This window comes from Lissotriton vulgaris, chromosome 7, assembly GCF_964263255.1.
Source record: "Lissotriton vulgaris chromosome 7, aLisVul1.2, whole genome shotgun sequence".
In the NCBI taxonomy this organism is placed as follows: Eukaryota; Metazoa; Chordata; class Amphibia; order Caudata; family Salamandridae; genus Lissotriton; species Lissotriton vulgaris.
The window spans coordinates 574,056,005-574,075,869 of NC_141695.1; the positions used below are offsets into that span (position 1 = coordinate 574,056,005).

General features: G+C 48.2%; 1 protein-coding gene across 1 annotated transcript in view; it reads right to left on the reverse strand.

The window, feature by feature from the left end:
* Positions 1-320: 320 nt before the first annotated feature.
* The window catches only part of LOC147702047 (uncharacterized), a 72,999-nt gene continuing 53,454 nt past the window's right edge, over positions 321-19,865 (reverse strand). The window contains exons 3-4 of the mRNA XM_086928745.1: positions 11,056-11,171; positions 321-2,569 (exon numbers count right to left, since the gene is read on the reverse strand). Coding sequence (XP_086784871.1) covers positions 2,336-2,569; positions 11,056-11,171 — 350 coding nt within the window. The 3' untranslated portion in view covers positions 321-2,335. The remainder of the gene's footprint in view (positions 2,570-11,055; positions 11,172-19,865) is intronic.

The following is a 19,865-nucleotide window of genomic DNA, read 5'->3' on the forward strand; positions in this document are numbered from 1 at the left end:
GCATGCCTATCAAATGCATGCGGGGTTCCATCATACAACCCATGTGGAGTGCCTAAATAAATAGAAAAAGTAGTGCACAGTGGAAGGACACAATTATTGGGTCCATGCTTCATTGAAGAAGAGGAAGCAAAGCCTATGTACGCTAAACAATAAGAATCAAGCAAATGTGAGTGGCTATAAAGCCAACCAATAGTAAGCAGTGGTCAGACTCCAAGGCAATTGTAAGCTAACAATATGTCTTGCAACAGAAACTGCATGCGCTGTCTAGTAGGCCAGGGCTATAAAAAAAATAATTGCCCATTTGCACCTGGCCTATTGCTCAACATCCCCAGTGCCTAAGCCACTCACACTGGCAGCACTCTTCACATTTCTCAGCATAATCCTCACCTCCCAGTGCCACCTCCTCACCTACCATCACTTCTGTAAACAAAGTGTCAGGCTCATGCAACTTTTTAAAAAGTAGCAAATTTGAAATGTTCCATTGCCAATCCTGGAGGAAAGCATATTTCTAAATAATAAGATCCAATTAAGTAGTTTTCAGCAGCCAGCATAGCAGTATTTCACAGCCCTTAGTAGCTAAACTCCACATTTCTCTACTATGGCTTTGATTGAGATCACAAACAGTAGAGAAATGACATGCAGTCAAATGCCCCATATCAATATCATCAAAAACTTTATGACTTAGATATTTTTAAGAGTACAAAAATAACATGATAAAATTACTTAAAAATCAATATTTCATAACGGTTTGTCACACATAGAATTACAACATAGCACAATGCATTCAAGAATAGAGCCTACCACCGAGTAGACCTCATCATCCCGAAATCTTAAGTTTTTAATACATCTACATCAATTTCCCTTTTTTTATAAGAGGAATTAAAAGCCTTTTGTTAGAATTAATAAAATGTATAAAACGCAAAATGAAGCAGCGTGTGTTTCGAAAAATCTTCACAAGGACACGTACCAGTTATATAATTTGCATATTAGCCAAGGGTAAATACCAAGAGATTACAGACATTGCATGTTCCAAACCTACATAACCAAGGATTGCAAGCCAGTAACACCACATTATCCGCACATAGGAGTGCTGGGATAGCAAGGTAGTTAATAATTTGGTACACCATGATGCTGCCCAACTAGAACTGTACACAAGTTGTTTATATCTAATATGAATAAAAAAATAAGCCAGAATGCAGCCTTGGCATACCCCTCGGTCCAGACAAAAGGGATTGGTACATGCTCCAATTGGCCCAAAATTGACCCTAGCAGAGCACAGAGAAAATTGATCAGCGATGTGTCCAGCCCCATACTCAGAAGCATCAACCATAATTTTGATCTCATGAGCTGATCAAACATGCTTGGGAGATCCATAAAGGTCAGGAACACAAGAGAGTACTTGGAAATGGTATATTTGCTAATAATTAGATGGCGATTCAGGCACTGCTTCATTGTACCTAGGGCCTCTCTGAACCCAAGTTAACAATTACTCAAGATGACTTGTTCGGTGGGCCATGATCTGATACTTATAAAAACGGCTCTGTCCAAAACTTTGACTGCCAAGTTGAGTAGACAAATGGGCCGACATCATATTTGTTCCAATCGAATTAAAAGTTTCTCAGAAAGCTTTGGAATATTTAGAATTAGTGGCAAAAATGAACTGCTGACAATTATTTTCTTTGGTCTCTTTGCAACTAAGATTTAAGGATTAGCTATGTTCACAACAGCGAGTCTCAACTAAGTTTTTGTCCCTTGGTTTCTAAGACAAAGCACTCCACAAGCACCTATTGGCTATTGAACAGGGTGCATTTAAACATGTACGGGAGGAGTGCTTCCCAGAGTTTAAAGGTTTAATGAAATGGCTTTTAGCAGCAGCATATAATTCACTAAAAGCGGGCGAGAAAGCACAGCTTCCAGCATGGTCTGGGAGACCGATCATGAATCTGCTAAGAATAAGCTTAATAAAGAGTTCAGAAAAATACATAGGTTTGTCAAAGTCCAACCAAGTCTCACTTTTTCATTTTTTGGCCTTCAGATATCTTATACCTTAAATGTGCTCTACATCTTTAGCAAAGGATGCTGCAAAACTGGAGACAGGGAATTACGATCCCTAAAATTTACATTGATGGTATCACAAGATATAAATTGGCTCATGACACTCCTGGGAAGAAATATGTAGCTGGAGACTCGCTCTGCCCACAGCCCTGTTGGCCTTCCGAAGGGAATTCGAACCACATCTTTAAATTGAAATCTGCCAGTGTTCCCCGTATCCCATAAGCCCCAACCCTAAGGTCACAGGACTGAGAAGGACAGGGGAAGATGAGCTGGGCTTTCATCAGTAGGGTGGAGTACTATAGGCATTATCTAACTTCCAATAGCTGCCCGTAGGAGGTTGCATCTGACAAGCCATGTTGCCCATGGTGTTAGTGCCCAGGGCGTTATTGTCAGTAACATTCTGGCTGTTGTCGAAGTGAGGTCTCGTCACAGAGTTTCGTCGGACGCTGCCTGTCATAACTTCATATACTGTGTTGGTGGCACACTTCTCTTGAGACCGGTTGCCTTGTTTTATCTGAAAAATAAACAAAAAGCTATAGACATTGGAGGTGCAATCAATAGTTGTTAAATATGTTATAAGATTGATAACCACTCAGGAACTGAATGAAGTGCTTTGAGCAGGTGCTTTGGAAAATAACTTACGAATCTCCAGAGACACAGAACCTCACAAAGTAATCAAATCAGGAGGAGAAACGAACCAAGCACATAAAGTGAGACACAACAGAAATACATGGAAACTTGTAACTCCATATTGCGGCTTTGGGGGGCAGCCGAGAGCATGGGAGGCTTGCTCCCCCGGGATTTTTGGACCAATGGTGCCGCCCGATCACAAATTGGGCTCACTTTGGGCTATTCCTTTGGGCTGGGGGGCGGGATACAAATACAGCCATCTTGCGCTCCTTGTCACCATTTTGAGTAAGGTAAAACAGCACCCGGCGGGGATACAGACAACAGTTTTGAACCAATTCAGGTAAGCCCTGCGAAGCACAGCAAACACAGCAGGTCCGGGGTTCGATTCTCTGGGGGTTTTACTAAAATAAAAAAATATATAGCTAAACTAGCTTACCTGTCGCGCGTTGCTGCGATCTCAGAAGAAAGGAAATTTAAGGAAACTTGTTATGATAACATTTATTTTACATTGTGTCATTTTTATTGAAACTTATTCATTTTAATATGGAAAACATTTTAAAGTGTTGTTTTAATTCTGTTTATTTATTCGAGTGCTTGTGGATACATGGTGTATTTTGTTTTTTCGTCTGGTGCGTACACGAAAAAATCATAAGGTTTTCTGACGTGTGAGCTGGCCACATACAGTTGTCCATGTGAGAAGCATTGATTCTCCAGATCTAGTCCACACACTTGCAGCGATTGTCCTTGTGCTTTGTTGATGGTCATTGCAAAAGCGAGTCGCACCGTAAACTGTAAACGTTCAGTATTGGAAAGATTATGAGGGCCCTGGGGGCCGGGCGGCCGATATTTAAGACATTTTTCTTTTTTTTTTGCCAGAAACCTTCGCAGGAGTGTACTCAACAACTTTTAACACTTTTTTTTAAATGTATTTATTTATTTTATTTTTTTTGCCAGAAACCTTCGCGGGAGTGTTCTCAACAACTTCCCAAAGTTTCATGGCGATCGGATGAATAGTGTAGTGATGCATAAAGGACAAACAGACATACTTCCGTTTTTATATATATATAGATAAATAAAAAAATAAAAAAAACTCGTAAGGGCAGTGCCATCAGGCCGTTTTCCTTCCACTGACATGGAGCAGGCGTATGTAACTGGGAGGGGGCCTGGGTTGCAGTAGGCGACCTCCCCCATAATTAAAAGGAGGTGAGGGGGTTGGTGCACCACGCATTGCCCCGCTCCCCGCTTCCCGCCACTGTGACTAAGGACACGCCCCCTTTGCCTTCTGTGCCCTCCCTGCTCCCGCCTCCCAGCTGCTCCTCCCTCCCTCGCACTTCGCCATAAATGGCGACCGTGCGCATGCGCAGCATTGACGCGCAGCGGGAGCGCCGATTGTGCGCCGAAGGCGCGCCAAAGGTAAGCCCGTCTGCGCCCATCCGCGCCTGGACCTCTGGCCCCCGCAGACGCCAGCCCACCCGCCGGACCTACGACTCCACCGAACTCAACGCACTCAACACCGGTCAGATCCCGGGATGCTATCGAGCCACCCCGAGACGCACCCACGGACCCTTCAGCTGCCACTCCTGCAAGTTCACCTGCATCCGGACCTGCACTACACGATCACCCACCAGGCCGAGCACCAGCAGCAACCACCTGAAGTGCATCCTGCTCAACACTCGCTCCGTCCACAGACACGCCATCGAACTCTGGAACCTCCTCGACACCACATCTCCAGACGTCGCCTTCTTCACGGAAACCTGGATGAACGCCTCCTCAGCGCCCGACATCGCCATCGCCATCCCGGACGGATACAAGATCACCCGGAGGGACCGCGGCAATCAGACCGGAGGAGGCATCGCCATCGTCCACAGGAACACCATTCGCATCACGACCAACACCGACGACACCCTCACAACAGCCGAACACCTGCACTTCCAGATCCACACCGACCCCAAGACCACCCTCAGAGGCACCCTCATCTACAGACCCCCGGGACCACGCACACAATTCAGCGAAGACATCGCCGACTTAATCTGCCCGCACGCCCTCCCCTCCGCTGACTACATCCTCCTCGGGGACCTCAACTTCCACCTGGAGAACAACAACGACCGCAACACCACCACCCTGCTGGACAACCTCGCCAACCTCGGTCTCAAGCAGCTGGTGACCACTCCCACCCACTACGCCGGACACACACTCGACCCCATCTTCTCATCCAGCAAGGACATCGTCTTCAGCCACGCCACCGGACTCCACTGGACGGACCACAGCTGCATCCACTTCAGCTTCAGAAGAACCACGATCCACCATCACCAGCAACAGGTTGCACGCAGGAGCTGGAACAAGATCACTGCCGACCAGCTCGCTGCATCCCTGAGCCAGCACCCTCCCACCAGCTCAGCGAACCCCAGCCAGGCCGCCGACAACCTCACGAAGTGGATCAGCACCTGCGCAGATGACCTCACCCCACTGAGGACCCCGCCTAGCAGACCCGGCAGTAAGAAAGCACCATGGTTCACCGACGAACTCAAGAGTTCCAAGAAGAACTGCCGAGCCCTCGAAAGAGCCTGGCGCAGAGACCCAACACCAGACAACATGACCACCCTCAAGCTCGCCACTCGAAAACACCATCAACTGATCCACGCCACCAAGAAAACTACATTCAAGGAACGACTGGACAACAACGCACACAACAGCAAGGAAATCTTCAACATCGTGAAAGAGCTCTCCAACCCCAACGCCGGAAACAACGACATCACCCCATCACAAGACCTCTGCAACTCCCTCACCTCCTACTTCCACAACAAGATCGCAGACATACACAACTGCTTCAGCACGCAACCAATGCTCCCTACGACCGCACCAAAGCCCCCCACCACCTCCATCCGCGCCTGGACCCCGATCACCACCGAAGACACCATTCGTAAGATGAACTCCATCCACTCCGGATCTCCAACCGACCCCTGCCCTCACCACGTCTTCAACAAGTTCGACGCTGTCATCGCTCCCCACCTGCGGGACCTCATCAACACCTCCTTCAACACCGCCACCTTCTCGGAGAGCTGAAAGCATGCCGAACTCAGCGCTCTACTGAAGAAACCACCAGCGGACCCCACCGAACTCAAAAACTACCGCCCCATCTCGCTCCTCCCGTTTCTGGCTAAAGTCATCGAGAAGACCATCAACAAGCATCTGGCCACCTTCCTCGAGACGAATGGATCCCTCGACCTCTCGCAGTCTGGCTTCCGGGCCCGTCACAGCACCGAGACTGCCCTCATCGCAGCCGCCGATGACATCCGAGCCCTGCTCGACAACGGAGAAACAGCGGCCCTCATCCTCCTGGACCTCTCCGCGGCTTTCGACACTGTCTGCCACCGCACCTTAGTGCAGCGCCTCAGCAACATCGGAATCCAGGAGAAGGCACTGGAGTGGATCATCTCCTTCCTCGCCGGAAGGACTCAGAGAGTCCGCCTTCCAACGTTCAGATCAGAAGCCACCGAAGTCATCTGCGGCGTACCACAGGGATCATCGCTCAGCCCCACCCTCTTCAACGTCTACATGAGCCCCCTCGCAGCCATCGCACGCCAACACAACCTCAACATCATCTCCTAAGCCGACCACACTCAGCTGATCCTCTCCCTCACCAACGACCCAGCCACCGCCAGAGCCAACCTACACGAAGGGATGACAGACTTAGCCGAGTGGATGATGACCAGCCGCCTGAAACTGAACTCAGACAAGACGGAAGTTCTCATCCTGGGCTCCTCGCCCTCCACCTGGGACGACTCCTGGTGGCCCCCCGCCCTGGGCAGCGCACCCAAACCGACAGACCACGCACGCAACCTCGGCTTCATCCTGGACTCCTCCCTCTCCATGACCAGACAAGTCAACGCCGTCTCCTCGTCCTGCTTCGATATCCTGCGCATGCTACGTAAGATCTTCCGGTGGATCCCCACCGAGACCAGGAAGACGGTCACCCAGGCCCTCGTCACCAGCCGACTGGACTACGGCAACGCCCTCTACGCCGGAACCACCGCCAAGCTCCAGAAGAGACTTCAGCGTATCCAGAACGCCTCAGCAAGACTCATCCTCGACATCCCCCGACACAGCTGCATCTCCGGACACCTGAGAGACCTGCACTGGCTCCCGGTCAACAAGAGAATCACCTTCCGTCTCCTCACCCACGCACACAAAGCCCTGCACAACCAAGGCCCAAGATACCTCAACAGCCGCCTCAACTTCTACACTCCTACCCGCCAGCTTCGATCGACCAGCCACGCCCTCGCCGCCGTCCCCCGCATCCGAAGAGCCACAGCAGGAGGAAGGTCCTTCTCCTACCTGGCCGCCAAGACTTGGAACTCCCTCCGGATCCACCTCCGCCTGACCCAAGACAACCTCGCCTTCAGGAAGCAGCTCAAGACCTGGCTGTTCGAGCAGTAGCGGACCCCCCCTCTCCAAGCGCCTTGAGACGCTCCGGGTGAGTAGCGCGCTATGTAAATGTTTTGATTTGGTTTTTTTTTAAGTGGGGCCCAGGCGAGGTTTTTTTGAGGCAGGATGGTAGGCGCTTGGTGTCTCTGAGGGCCGCAGGCCGGGTTTCATGGCCTGTCAGGGGCTTGGATTGGTCACTTGTGTCTTCAAGGCACTGTCAGCTTAGCTGACAAGGGGGAGGTGTCAGGGGGCTGGCCTGTAGTCCACAGCTTGTCTGGGGGGGGGGGTGCCCAAAGGCAATCTTGCAGTCGCTTCGCTGACAAGGGAGGGGGTGTCAGGGGGCGTTGCCTGTAGTACACAGCTAGTCAAGGGGGGTCGCCCAAGGGCAATTTTGCAGTGGGAGGGGCAAAATAAATAAATAAAATAAAAATAAATAAGTAAAATATAATGGTTGGGGGTACAGGAGATGCACTGGAAGCAGAACGTCTCAGTCTGGGGGGGCGTTAAGCTCCAGCCTGCCAGCAATGTACAAGTGGGGGAAGGTTTGGAGGGGGCCCCACAGTGGGGTGCATAGGTCTTCGCCGGGTAGGGGGAGAGGTCTTTTTGAAGTGGGGTGGGATAGACAGCGTGGTATTGGAGAGATCAAAAACTTCCAGACAGAAGGGAAGAAAGGCAGCTAGGGCTGGCATCCCAGACTCGCCGGACCTTACTTGGGTGCTGCAGGGGAGGCAGCAGGGACAGGCAGACTTGGGAGAGTCACAAGAGGCTCAAGGACCCCGAGAGGAAGGGATCCAGGAGCGGCCAGCCAGAGTGCGGCGAGGGACAGTTTCAACGCTGCCATGAAGGGAAAAGGTGGCCTCTGCGGTGCAAAACCCAGTTGGGTCAAGGCGGCCTCAGGGAGCAACAGGAGCAACAAGCTGGAACAAGAGGGTGTACTACGGCCCGCAGTACTCGGGGAGGGACATCGAGGAGGAAACTCAGCAAGAGCAGGGCATAACAGAGACAAGGGTTAACAAGCAAGCCAGTTGCCAGTTCTTAGGTCCTGATGATAATCTGACAGAGGGACTTGTAAAAAGTGTGGAAGGTGATGCTTTGGCGCTGGAGGCACATGCCCCTGCAGGACGAGGGTTTGGATCACGCTAATGCTGGCAAGTTTAAAGAGGAAAACTCGCAGAAAAAAAATGAGGGAGGGGGAAAAAAAATTGAGGAAAGTAGGGTGTGGGGGTGTATGGCAACAATGTTGTGCCTAGTCTGTTTCAGGCTCGGAGATGCAAAGAAAAATACCCAGCAGAGGTCGAAGCCATTCGAGCCCCTTCACGACTGGCTAGGCGGAGGAATCCGGTGTGGACACCGACCTTGGTGACAGGTAGGGGCCATTGGTGGGTTGGGGAGTGGGGGGGACAGCAGTGCACAATCAACAAGGCTCCGGGGTACCATCTTATATGGGAGTGACAAACACAGGTGGAGTACTTTTAACGGGGAAAAGAAAGGGCCATAGAGGGGGAACGGGAGCTGTCTGAAAGGACTAGATGGTTATGTAATTGGAGAAGAGGACCGCAGTTTCCTGACTTTCGAGATATTCTTAGGCGTGGAAATACCCAAAGAGATGTCTTTATTCGAATGCACAATTGGGATCAGCAGGTAACACAGGGTGGATAGGCCTCACTACAACAAAGTATTTGGGGAACGGCTGGCATGGGACCCCACGGCCCAAAGGGGTGGGGTTGACCCAGAATGGTACTGGTAGATGGGTTTGGGGTAAGTTCGGGAAACCAACTATATGGACAGTGGTCTACAGTTAGTAAACCCTGTCAGGGGTGCACCCCCAGGTGGGGAGGGGGTACTCGGATTCGAATTTGATATCTGTAAGCTGACACCCAGTTATACAATGTTTAGGGGCATAGTGGTTGCAGTCAAGGGACAACAGTCTGGCCAAGGGAATCAGCTCCCTACAGCAGGGGATGGTCTTGGGGCGCAAGATACTGGGGAGCAGGTGGTACGACATTAAAATAAGATTTTGGGGATTGTCGAGGTTAAGGTTTGCAGGAGGGGTTTTACACTATGGTACGAAGGACCAAGTCCAACAAATAAAAAAAATAAAAAACTTTAAAAAAAACTTAAGGTCAGTCCACACAGGTACAGGGTTGGTAAGGGATGAACCATGCAAAACGTTGAGGCAGCAAGAAGGAGGGCCCGTTTTTTCATCTTGGCTTATCCGGGAAATAAGCATCCAACCTGTGGGGGGGGGGGGGGGGGGGTTCAAAGTAAGAAGCTGGGCAGTTTAGATTGTTGCAGCACTAGTCTTGGCAGGAGGGAGTTCCTGGCACTTTATATATGAAGGACTAAACAGATTGCATACTTTATGATATACGTAGACAGGGGACTGCTTGAGAGAGTAAAAGGCATAATGAATGGAGTTAGATGCTGCAGTATTGTGGTGCACCTTGATGACTTCGAGACATTGGGTGTCCCGTTATTTGTCAAAGGTTTGTGGACACAGCATTACAAAAGGGTGCTACATATTGTGCCTCGTTGGAGCGTTTCAGTGCAATTTGGCAATGAGTCTTCTACAGGGCAAATGGTTAAAGTGACGGGGAAAGATTACCTTGATGACCCCTTCCTGGTGGGCCAAAATGGTTTGACGGCCTGTCAGCAACAGTTGGCAAGGGTCTAAGAGTTCGGGGGCACAGAGATGCCCCTGGCACTAGAAAAGGTGCAAGGTCCAAGCACGCTGTTGTCATTCCTGGGAGCTGATTCGGTTTTGGGGACAATAGAAACATTCCTACCAACAAAGGAATAAGGGCACATGCAGTTGCGGCTGGATAACATGTTAGCTAAAATATGGTTTCCTCAGGGCAAACGGATAAAGTGGCGGTGACACATTACCTTGATGACCCCTTCCTGGTGGGCCAAAATGGTTTGACGGCCTGTCAGCAACAGTTGACCTCAGGTGGGACGGGGAATGCCCCTGGCACTAGAGAAGGCACAAGGTCCAGGCACAGTGTTGTCATTTCTGGGGACTGAATGGTTTTGGTGACAATGGTGGTACGCCTATCAACAGATGAATAAGGGCATATGCAGATGTTGCCGGATGACATGTTGGCTAATCTACAAGTGATGGTCACGGTGGTACAGGTTTTCATAGGACATTTGAAATGAAGGACTTTGGGTAGCAGTGCTATCACATGCATTTATCTGCGAGGGCAAAGGAAGCGTTTTGCATGGGGTTTCGAGTTCAGAGACGACTCCATTGACATTATTATAAACACGCCAGGAATGGGGACAGAATGTACAAATGTAATCTGATGCTGCACGAGCGAAAACATTGGTGCAGGGAAGCAGTGGCAAGACGTAGGAAATTGGGGGTTAGAGTTTTGTCTTCATTGAATTTTCCGCCAGGGGTATCCGTCAAGGCATGGGTATAGGATTTATGCACCGGATAGTCAATTATGGAGGGTACGTGCCTTTGGCAGGTGTATGGGAAAGGGCATGCTGGAAGGGCGAGCAGAGGAGACATGGACCAGAACTAGGGTTAAGATGCCAGGCATGAGACAAGGAGAGTGACTATGTTTAGGTTTTTGCAGTAGAGATGCAATGGCACTGCATTGTGCAAGGCACAGTAGACCAGATCTGCTGGCACTTCCTCCTGAACCCTATACCCAAGTCGGGAACAGGGAGTCAGGACTGGTGGCAGCGTATACACTTTAATGTTTTTTAAGGCCCAATTGATCCTAGGCAAAGTAAGAGCAGTGGGTCTAATTTTCCCTCCGTCATCCTTTGATAAGGGGTGGGTCGCTGTTAGCGGCTCTGCGCAATGTGCTGTTATATGTATATATACATACAGACACTCATAGGCAGGTGTCATTGATTGTCAACCACTAGCATCTGTGCCTCCTTGCGCACCCACTTAAACATCACTGTAGAGATATCAAATGTTTTTCTTACCTCCACTTTGCTCATAATAATGACTGTACATAAGGCCAGGGTCACCAGAGCAAAAACAATGAGCAAAGAATTCTCCCAATTCCTGGCTTCAGCGAGTTGGCAGGGCTGCATTTCACCTGAAATATAGAAGAATGTTCTTCAACATCTTGGGAACTTTATCCAAAAGGCGACCAGGTCATTAAAGATTTTGAGGTGAATTTGCCCGACACAACATTTTTTCATAAACGACAGAAAAAGCCCTATTTATATATTCTTTCACATGTTTGGCTTTAGCATCAGGATAGCGGTGGGTTGAATTTGCTATTCTATCAATCAATCAATCAATCAATCAGGTGTTTGTTAAGCAGGCCTACTCACCTGTAAGGGTCTCAAGGCACTGGGGGGTGAGGAGGTCGCAGGTTCCCGTCCATTAGGGAGGGGGTCTGTCGAAGCGTCAGGTTTTTGAAGTTTCTTGCGAAGATGGGGAGCGATCCTATCTGTCTGGCTTGGAGCGGAAGGTCATTCCAGGCTCTGGCCGTGGGGAAGGAGAAGGAGTGGCCTCCTGATCTGGTCTTTCTGGTGTGGGGGACCACAGTGAAGGCGAGCTGGGCTGATCGTATGGTCCTTAGGAGTAAGTGGAATTTGAGTCGGCTGTTCAGGTATGCTGATCCTGTGTCGTGGAGGGCCTTGTGAGCGTGGGTTAGCATCTTGAAGGTGACTCTAGCTTCGATGTAGAGGAGAGGAGAGGAGAGGAGAGGAGAGGAGAGGAGAGGAGAGGAGAGGAGAGGAGAGGAGAGGAGAGGAGAGGAGAGGAGAGGAGAGGAGAGGAGAGGAGAGGAGTGAGGCGAGGCACAACAACTTTTTTCCCATTCTGAAGCAGTGATAAACTTTCACATGTCGCAGGTTCCAGTCCATTAAGGAGGGGGTCTGTCGAAGAGTCAGGTTTTGAGGTTTCTTGCGAAGATGGGGAGCGATGTTATCTATCTGAGTTGGAGCTGAAGGTCATTCCAGGCTCTGGCCGCGCGAAAGGAGAGGAGCGGCCTCCCGATCTGGTCTTTCTGGTGCAGGGGACCACGGCGTAGGAGAGCTGGGCTGATTGCAGGGTCCTTTGGGGTACGTTGAATTTGAGGCGGCTGTTCAGGTATGCTGGTCCGGTGTCGTGGAGGGCCTTGTGAGCGTGGATTAGCATCTTGAGGGTGGCTCTAGCTTCTATTGGGAGCCAGTGTTGTGTGCGCAGGTGCTAGGAAATGTGGCAGTGTCTTGGCAGGTTGAGGACCAGTCTTGCAGTGGTGTTTTGGATGTTCTGTAGCCTGCGGGTGACGTTTTTGTTTATTCCGGTATAGAGTGCATTGCCGTAGTCGAGCCTGCTGGTGACCAGGGCATGAGTGATGGTCTTTCTGTGTTCGAAGGGGATCCATTTGAAGGTCTTACATAGGAGGCGGAGTGTATGGAAGCAGGAGGAAGAGACAGAGTTGATTTGGCGGTCCATTTTGAGCTCTGAGTCCAGGATGATTCCCAGGTTGTGTGCATGGTCCATGGGTGTGGGCGGGCTTCCGAGGGTGGGGCAGCACCAGGTGTTGTTCCAGGCGTCGGGGTTTGTGCCCATGAGGAGTACTTCCATTTTGTTGGCTTTTAGTTGTAGGCAGCTGTTTTTCATCCATTTGGCGACGGCTTCCATGCCTTCTCAAAAGTTGTGTCTGGCAGTGTTGGGTTTGTTGGATAGGGAGAGGATGAGTTGTGTGTTGTCTGCGATGACACAATTTTGAGTCCGTAGGTTCTGACGATGGGGGCGAGTGGAGCCATGTAGATGTTGAAGAGCGTAGGGCTGAGGGAGGACCCCTGGGGGACTCTGCAAGTGGTAGATGTAGGGTCCAAGGGGAAGGGGGGGAGTCTGACCCGCTGCGTTCTGCCAGAGAGTAAGGAGCGTATCCAGTCGATGGCCTTGTCTTGGATCCCTGCGTCGTGGAGTCTGCGTATTAGGGTGTGGTGAGAGACTGTGTAAAATGCAGCTGAGAGGTCAAGGAGGATGAGGGCTGCTGTTTCTCCTTTGTCCAGTGAGGTACGGATTTCGTCTGTTGCGGTGAGGAGGGTGGTTTCCGTACTGTGTTTTTTTCTTGGTTGACCATTTACATTGTGAGTCCCATATTTTATTATCGTGGAGGCTTATTCTCAGTATGATGAGTTGCTTCCCTCCATGTTTGGAGCAGTGCCTTCGAGCATTCGATTCGATCCCTCGATAGATTCTAAGGGAGACCGCAGCGTTCTTGTGTGTGGTTTTTTACTCCAGCAATTGATGATTGCATCTTGATGGCAGCATTCAATTAATAAAGGGCAGGCCACACCAGGTGGTAGAAACCAGCATCAGTGATTGTTTAGTATATTTTTCCCAGTAATTAAGGTATACAAAAAGTCCTTTGAAGGTAATTGTACTGCAACAATTAATAGACATAGTGACATGGTAGATGTCATCTTAACAGAAGCAATCATGCCCTTTACCGTCAGTGGGAGTTTCTTCCAGACAGTAGTACTGGTCCTCAGGGCTTCTATTGCTGCATGTGTATATCTTGCAATAACATCCAACTCATCTGCAGTGGCGGCTGGTCCACTGGGGCGTGGGGGTGTCACCCTACACAGTGTGAGAAGCAGAAACATGAAACGGTAAAACTACCATTGCATGTTTCTGCTTCTTGCACGGCGAGAAAGCAGAAGTGCCTGGAGTGCCTGGTTGAGGGCGGGCAGGTGGGCGTACCTGCTCGAGTGCAGGGAAGGCGTGTCTAGCCCACTGTCTTGGGTGCTGACTGTTTGATCGGCCTCAGGGCTGACCAAACCAGTCATGCGCAGTTGCACACTCTCTCTTTTTCTCTATGTAGGCTGCATGCAGCCTACATAGGGAAAATGGCTCCCTGGCCTACAGGCGCCCAGTTGGGCGCCGTCCGCTGCACCACATCAATCACAACGCTACAATTATAGTGTTGTGATTGGCTTAGGGGAGCAGGAAGGATGCTGCCTAAGTTAAACGAAGGCCCGGCCAGGAACAGCAGGAGCTAAGGTGGTGGTGCGTGACCCGGAGGAAGCAGTGAGAGGAAGGTACGTTTTAAATTGTATTTTGATTACTGTCCCACTACCTCCACACACGCCCGAACTCACCACCCCACCCGCCTGTCTTGCTGGCCGCCACTGCTCAATGAACCTGAACCGCCAGGTACATGAATGCTTTAAACTCCCAAGTCAAAGCTGTTCCCGGCAAAACCTCTTTAATGGAGCTTCAAGTCTATTGAATGTGAAAATTAAAGCTTTCTCCCAGTTGGCCTCTTACCCAGCTATTTCCCCAAAGGATTGTAATATATCTGTTGTTAGTAAAATGTCCCCAGCATATCATGACATAATGCAGATTTGCACCCCTTATTTTCATGCCCATATTGTGAAACCCCCCACAATCATGCTGCTCAAAGGTTCTGGCATCTTCTAGAATGATAACAGAGACAGGGGGTATTCCTGGAGGGTCCCTCTCTTAAAACTACAGGTCTAAGATATTACTTTCCTAGCAGGCGCCATAGCCGTAGGATCAGCATATGATAGAGAGATCCAAGCTATCATTTCTTGCCCAGTACCTAGTATCTGAATGTTGTGAATAAGTTTTGCCATCCAAGGGTATCCATGGACAGTGCATCAGGCAGCAATTTAGTATCTATGGTTCCATCCACAACCCAGAAGAGCCTTTGCATGAGGTATCTTGCCTTATTGTAAATCCCCTCTGGCTAGGGTGGCCAATATCAAGAATAGCATCTGCAACACAGTCGAATTATACTCCGTGCTTTGTACTCAATATTTAACATAAAATTAGATTTTTTTGTCAAAGGGTCGCTTCTAGATTTTTGAATCGAACCTTTCTTTTCCTTCCTGATTGTAGTTACCAGTTCTGACATTTAGCAGTGTTGTGTACCACAGCGAATCTGGGTGCCAAAATGTAAGAAAAAACACTGGCAATGCCAATAGGTCAGGGAAATTCGAGAGCTATTAACTTTATTAATTTTAATGTCTTTTAGTCATGCTTTATGGAGTGGAGTGGAGTGCAGTGGATGTATATTGTGTGGAGTGGGATTATGTGCGTTGAAGTGGAGTAGTGTGGAGTGGAATTGTGTTGTGCTGAGTAGATTTGTGTGTAGTGGAATTATGTAGCATGGTGTGCAGTAGAACTATATGGTTAGTAATTGTGTGGTATTAAGTGTAGGGAAATTATGTGTAGTGGGATTGTGGGTCATGGAGTGTAATTATGTGGAGTGGTATTGTCTGTTGTTAAATGGCATGTAGTGGAGTGGAATTATGTGGCGTGGTGTTGAATTTGAAGCATGATTTGGAATTCTGTTGTGGGGATTGGATGTGTGTAGTGTGTAGCAGATTTATGTGGCGCGTAGTGTAATTATGTGTTGTGGATACAAAAAATGTGTATTGTGGAATTATGTGTTGCGGAATGGAATTGTGTTGAATCAAATTGTGTGGCATGGACCTGTGTGGAACAGTGTGAAATTATGTTGAGTAGAATTATGTGGGATGGTGTGGCGTGTTGCTATGTGGAGGTTTGCTTTGTGGGACAGAGTAGATTTATGCGGAGTGTAATAATGTGGTATTGGAGTAGAGTATACTTTTGTGGAGTTGGATTTGTGGTGTTCAGTGGTATTATGCGGAGTGTAATTCTGTTGCATGGTGTGGAATTGAATTGTGTGGTGTGGAATTGTGTGGCAGTGTGTGAAATTATGTTGCATGAAGTGGAGTAGAAATATGTGACTTGGTGCGGAGTTCAATTTTGTGGAATGAGATTATGTGTTTTCAAATCGAGGGGATATATGTGGAGTGTAAATTTGTGGAGTGAACTGTAATTATGTAGGTAGGAGTGGAATTATGTGTAATGGTATTATCTGTAGTTGAAATGTGTTGCCTAGAGTGGTATTTTGTGAAGCGGGATTATGTGGCATGGAGCGAAGTGGAAATATGTGGAGTAGAATTTGTTGGATTGTAATTGTGTAGAACGCAGTGGAATGAGGTGGAGTAGATTTATGTGTAGTTGAATTCTGTGGCATGTCATTTTGAGATGTTTAAATGTGCTGTGTATAGTGGAATTATGCGGTGTGGATTTGTGTATTGTGGAATTTTGAGACACTTAATAGTGTTGTGTTGTGTTGAATTATGTGAAGTTGATTGGCTGTTGTCTTCACCGGCCAGATTGTGTAGTGATCTCTACGGGGCTTAGATTGCTGTAGGCAGCATATCTACTGCAATGCTGAGGGAGCCGCCTTCATGTGAAGTGAAACAATGTTGTTTATTTTAAATGTGCAAATACAAAAATCTGCAGCCATTAAAAGAAGACATTCACCTCTGGTTTCCTGTCTGGAAAAGCGCATGGGGGAATTTAGGAATACAAGTGAGGGTGGTTTGTGAGGAGGGAGATAGAGACACATTACAAAGATATAAAGGATAGGGCAATTGCTCTGATTTAAGGTCCTCAAACATAATACGCTGAGCAGAACCCCAACCAAAGCTTATGATTTAAAACTAATGAAGATGCAAATCAGATCTAAGCCCAAAAAATCTGATTAGATGTGGAAATAGTAATCTTAAAATGATGTAGGGCAATAGTAAAATACAATATCTGCACTATGACCCCAGTTTTCTCCTGGGCAGGTCCAACTACCATATAGTATAATTAGGCCCATGAGTGGTATTATGTGGCAATGGAGTACCAAATTAGGGAGCAGCGTTTAATTATGTGACAAGAAACTTTAAATTCAGTGGTATATCCTGGGGCAGTCTTGTCTGTTTTTAAGACCCGTAAAGGGTTCTCCTTATTGGTATCAGTTTAACACCCGAATATATCAATCAGCAACTGAAACCGCGGACAATTAACCGTTGTCCAAAGTTAGTCACAACACGCAATCTCTTTTGCTTTTCCTTAGGTACATTTTAAGCCATATGAGCTAGATTTGTTTCTGAAAAATGATGCACCGCACGAGGATTAAGTGGCAAATCTGTAATCATGCAGACCCACATAATTCCAATAACCCTAAATTTGAGTAATAAAGTGCTATGAGGAGCTTGATTTTAGCTTTGTCTCTTTGTGTGGGTATTAAACTTGGCAAGGTCAAACGACCGGGGAATGCTGCACGTTACAAGAATATTTACAATAATGTAAGTGTGTACAACTTATGTGTGTGAGATAAATAAAAATAGATTGTTACGGCTGCTCTGTCATATTGTCCTAATTAAATCTTCCCACCCTCTTCCCCCTGACCTCATCACATCTGGTGTGTGTGATCTGCGCTCTACCACACTGTTATAAGTACAGTTCCTCATGATTGAACTACTCCTGTTGCAATAAAAGAATTCTCCTTCGCACAACCTCTACTTCTTACACACAGCTACTAACACTCTATATTTGATTGGTGAACACCATACTGCTAGTTTTAATGTGATGATAGAGGTGCTGCCGCGTGCAGCAGCACTGCAAGAGAGCTGATCATATAGACAGAGGACCCTAAAATAGGGTGAGTGAGGAGGCGAGAGGGAGTGAACATTGGCTGGCCAATCATGTACAAAAATACCAAAGAGGTGTAGACCAAACTTGGTAAGATTGGTTTACACCTCTTTGGCGTATTTAATTTACCTATCAGTCCCTTCTAAAGTGGTATCTCATGTAACGGGGATCATTAAATGAAATGCTACTGGTGGGATTGCAGCGCTGTTTGCGGCACCCACCAAAATAGCCTTTCATACCTGTCTCGGGTCTCTGCCTTCGCAGGGCCGCGCAGGGCATGCGCAGTTTACTGCAGCTGTTACGTGGCACATAAAGTGGTTGCCATGTCTGTGACCCCCCTTTTAGTACATATCAGTCACCCCTAAGGTAGGCCCTAGCTAGCCCTATGAGCAGGGTGTAATGTTGGTAAAAGCTAGGACATGTGCCTTAACTGTGTGGCATGTCCTGGTAGTGACAAGCAGCCATTTTGGTTTCTCACTACAGTAAGGCGGCCCTCTCATAGGAAGGCGATTACCTAATATGTGTTTCAGTGGTAATTCCTGACCTGAGAGGAGTAGCGTGATCAAGTATGGTATGTTTGGAATAGTGGTAATAAATGCTGTGTAATGGTGTTCGCAGATTTATTGCCATTATTTTAGAAATGCCACTTTTAGAAGTGGCCATTTGTGTGTGCTATGTGTCTTTGTGCCTGCCTGTTGTGCATTGCACGTCTGGCTCTGGATGACATGGGCTGGGGAGGTGCAGTGGCTCCGGAGGGGCAGGGTCAGTCAGCGCTAGGTTGAATAGGCCAATCTGCATTTGGAGTAGTGGGAGGAGTAGCACCTGGGCCTGAATAGAACTGTGCCTGCCATCCACAATGCTGGCTCCACCCCCCTGTGGTGTGTCTGGGGCCAGAGCCTACACTAACAAAGGAGGTTGTTGTGCACTGTAAATGTGTTTTCAAGTCCCCTCCAGAACTGGTTTAGACTGGGCACAAAGCCCTGTGCCAGGGGGAGAACAAAGACATGTGATGAATAAATATTGGGGCTGTAACCCTTTGAAAGAGAGAACTTTTTGGGGTATCTGCAAAATCCAAAGGACTGCTAGGCGAAGAGGAACCAATGTGTGACCAGCTGCTGGCTCCTGGGGGTCCCTACATGCTGGCCTGCCTTAGCCCAGCTCTATCATCAGGAACTGGGGACTTAGCGCCTCCTGAGGCTTCATGTTTATTGACATAATGCCAGAGGAGCACTTTCTGCCCTGCAGCATGGGCAGCGCTCCCCCTCCCTTAGGTGGTCGGAGCCACAGGTGGGGGCCCACACTGCCCTGAGGCCTGATATATGATTTTGCACTTGAAGATGCTATTCAGGATCTCCCTCGGAAGGAATGCCTGTGTTGGGATTCCCCTGGTGGTGCCTGGTGGTGGGATGGCCCGCCGGAAGTCAGGCAGAGTCCGCACCAATCAGCGAAGTTGAGCGGGAGCCTACCCTTTGTTTGTGGGAATCCAGGGCCCCAGAGAGGGGTAAGGCGGTTGCGGCCTGGTTGGGGGCCGCCCAAAGGAAGTGCTGCTGGGGTGGCAGTCAGGCAATCCTGTGCCTGGTCCAAGGCGGGGCTCCCATCGTGCTGAGGAGAGCCCTGCGTGCAGCCAAGAGCAAGACGTAGCCTTGCAGGCTAACCAGACCCCGTGGGAGATGACCAGAGCCTCGCGGTCTCCCTGTGGCTGCATCCTTCATGTCTACCCTGCGAAAGGAGAGAAGCCCCGGTGAGTGGGGCTTGAAAGGCACTATTGGTGCCTTTCTTCAAATCCAGCTATGTTTGTAAAGAAAGGGGTACCCCTGACGGTAGTTCCTAAATCAGGGTGTATCAAATACTTGTGATCAAGAACAATTTAGGGACATGAAAATGATCTTAGCGGACCTGAAGAGCATACACAAAATGACGTCCAGTACCATGTATTACAAAAAAAAAATATATATATATATATAAAAATATATTTTTTTTTTCATAAATTAGTCATGTTTGAAACAAGCATTTGCAATGCAATAGGTCTCGCAATAGAAAAGTTTGAGCTTTTGGTGTGTAAAATGTAAAAAAAAAATTGTATTTGTTTATGTTTTTCAAAATATAAAAGTATTAATTTTGTTATTAGAAATGCCAATAGTTATAAAGTTAGCAAATGTTACATCTATAGCATTAGTAAAGGTACATGTTTAGTTTTCCCCTGTCTTACATGTATTGATCTGACAAATCACAATATTTTAACTAGAACATTTGTAATAAAGCTTGAAACATTGACAGAAAATATTTGAACCATTTGTTGTTG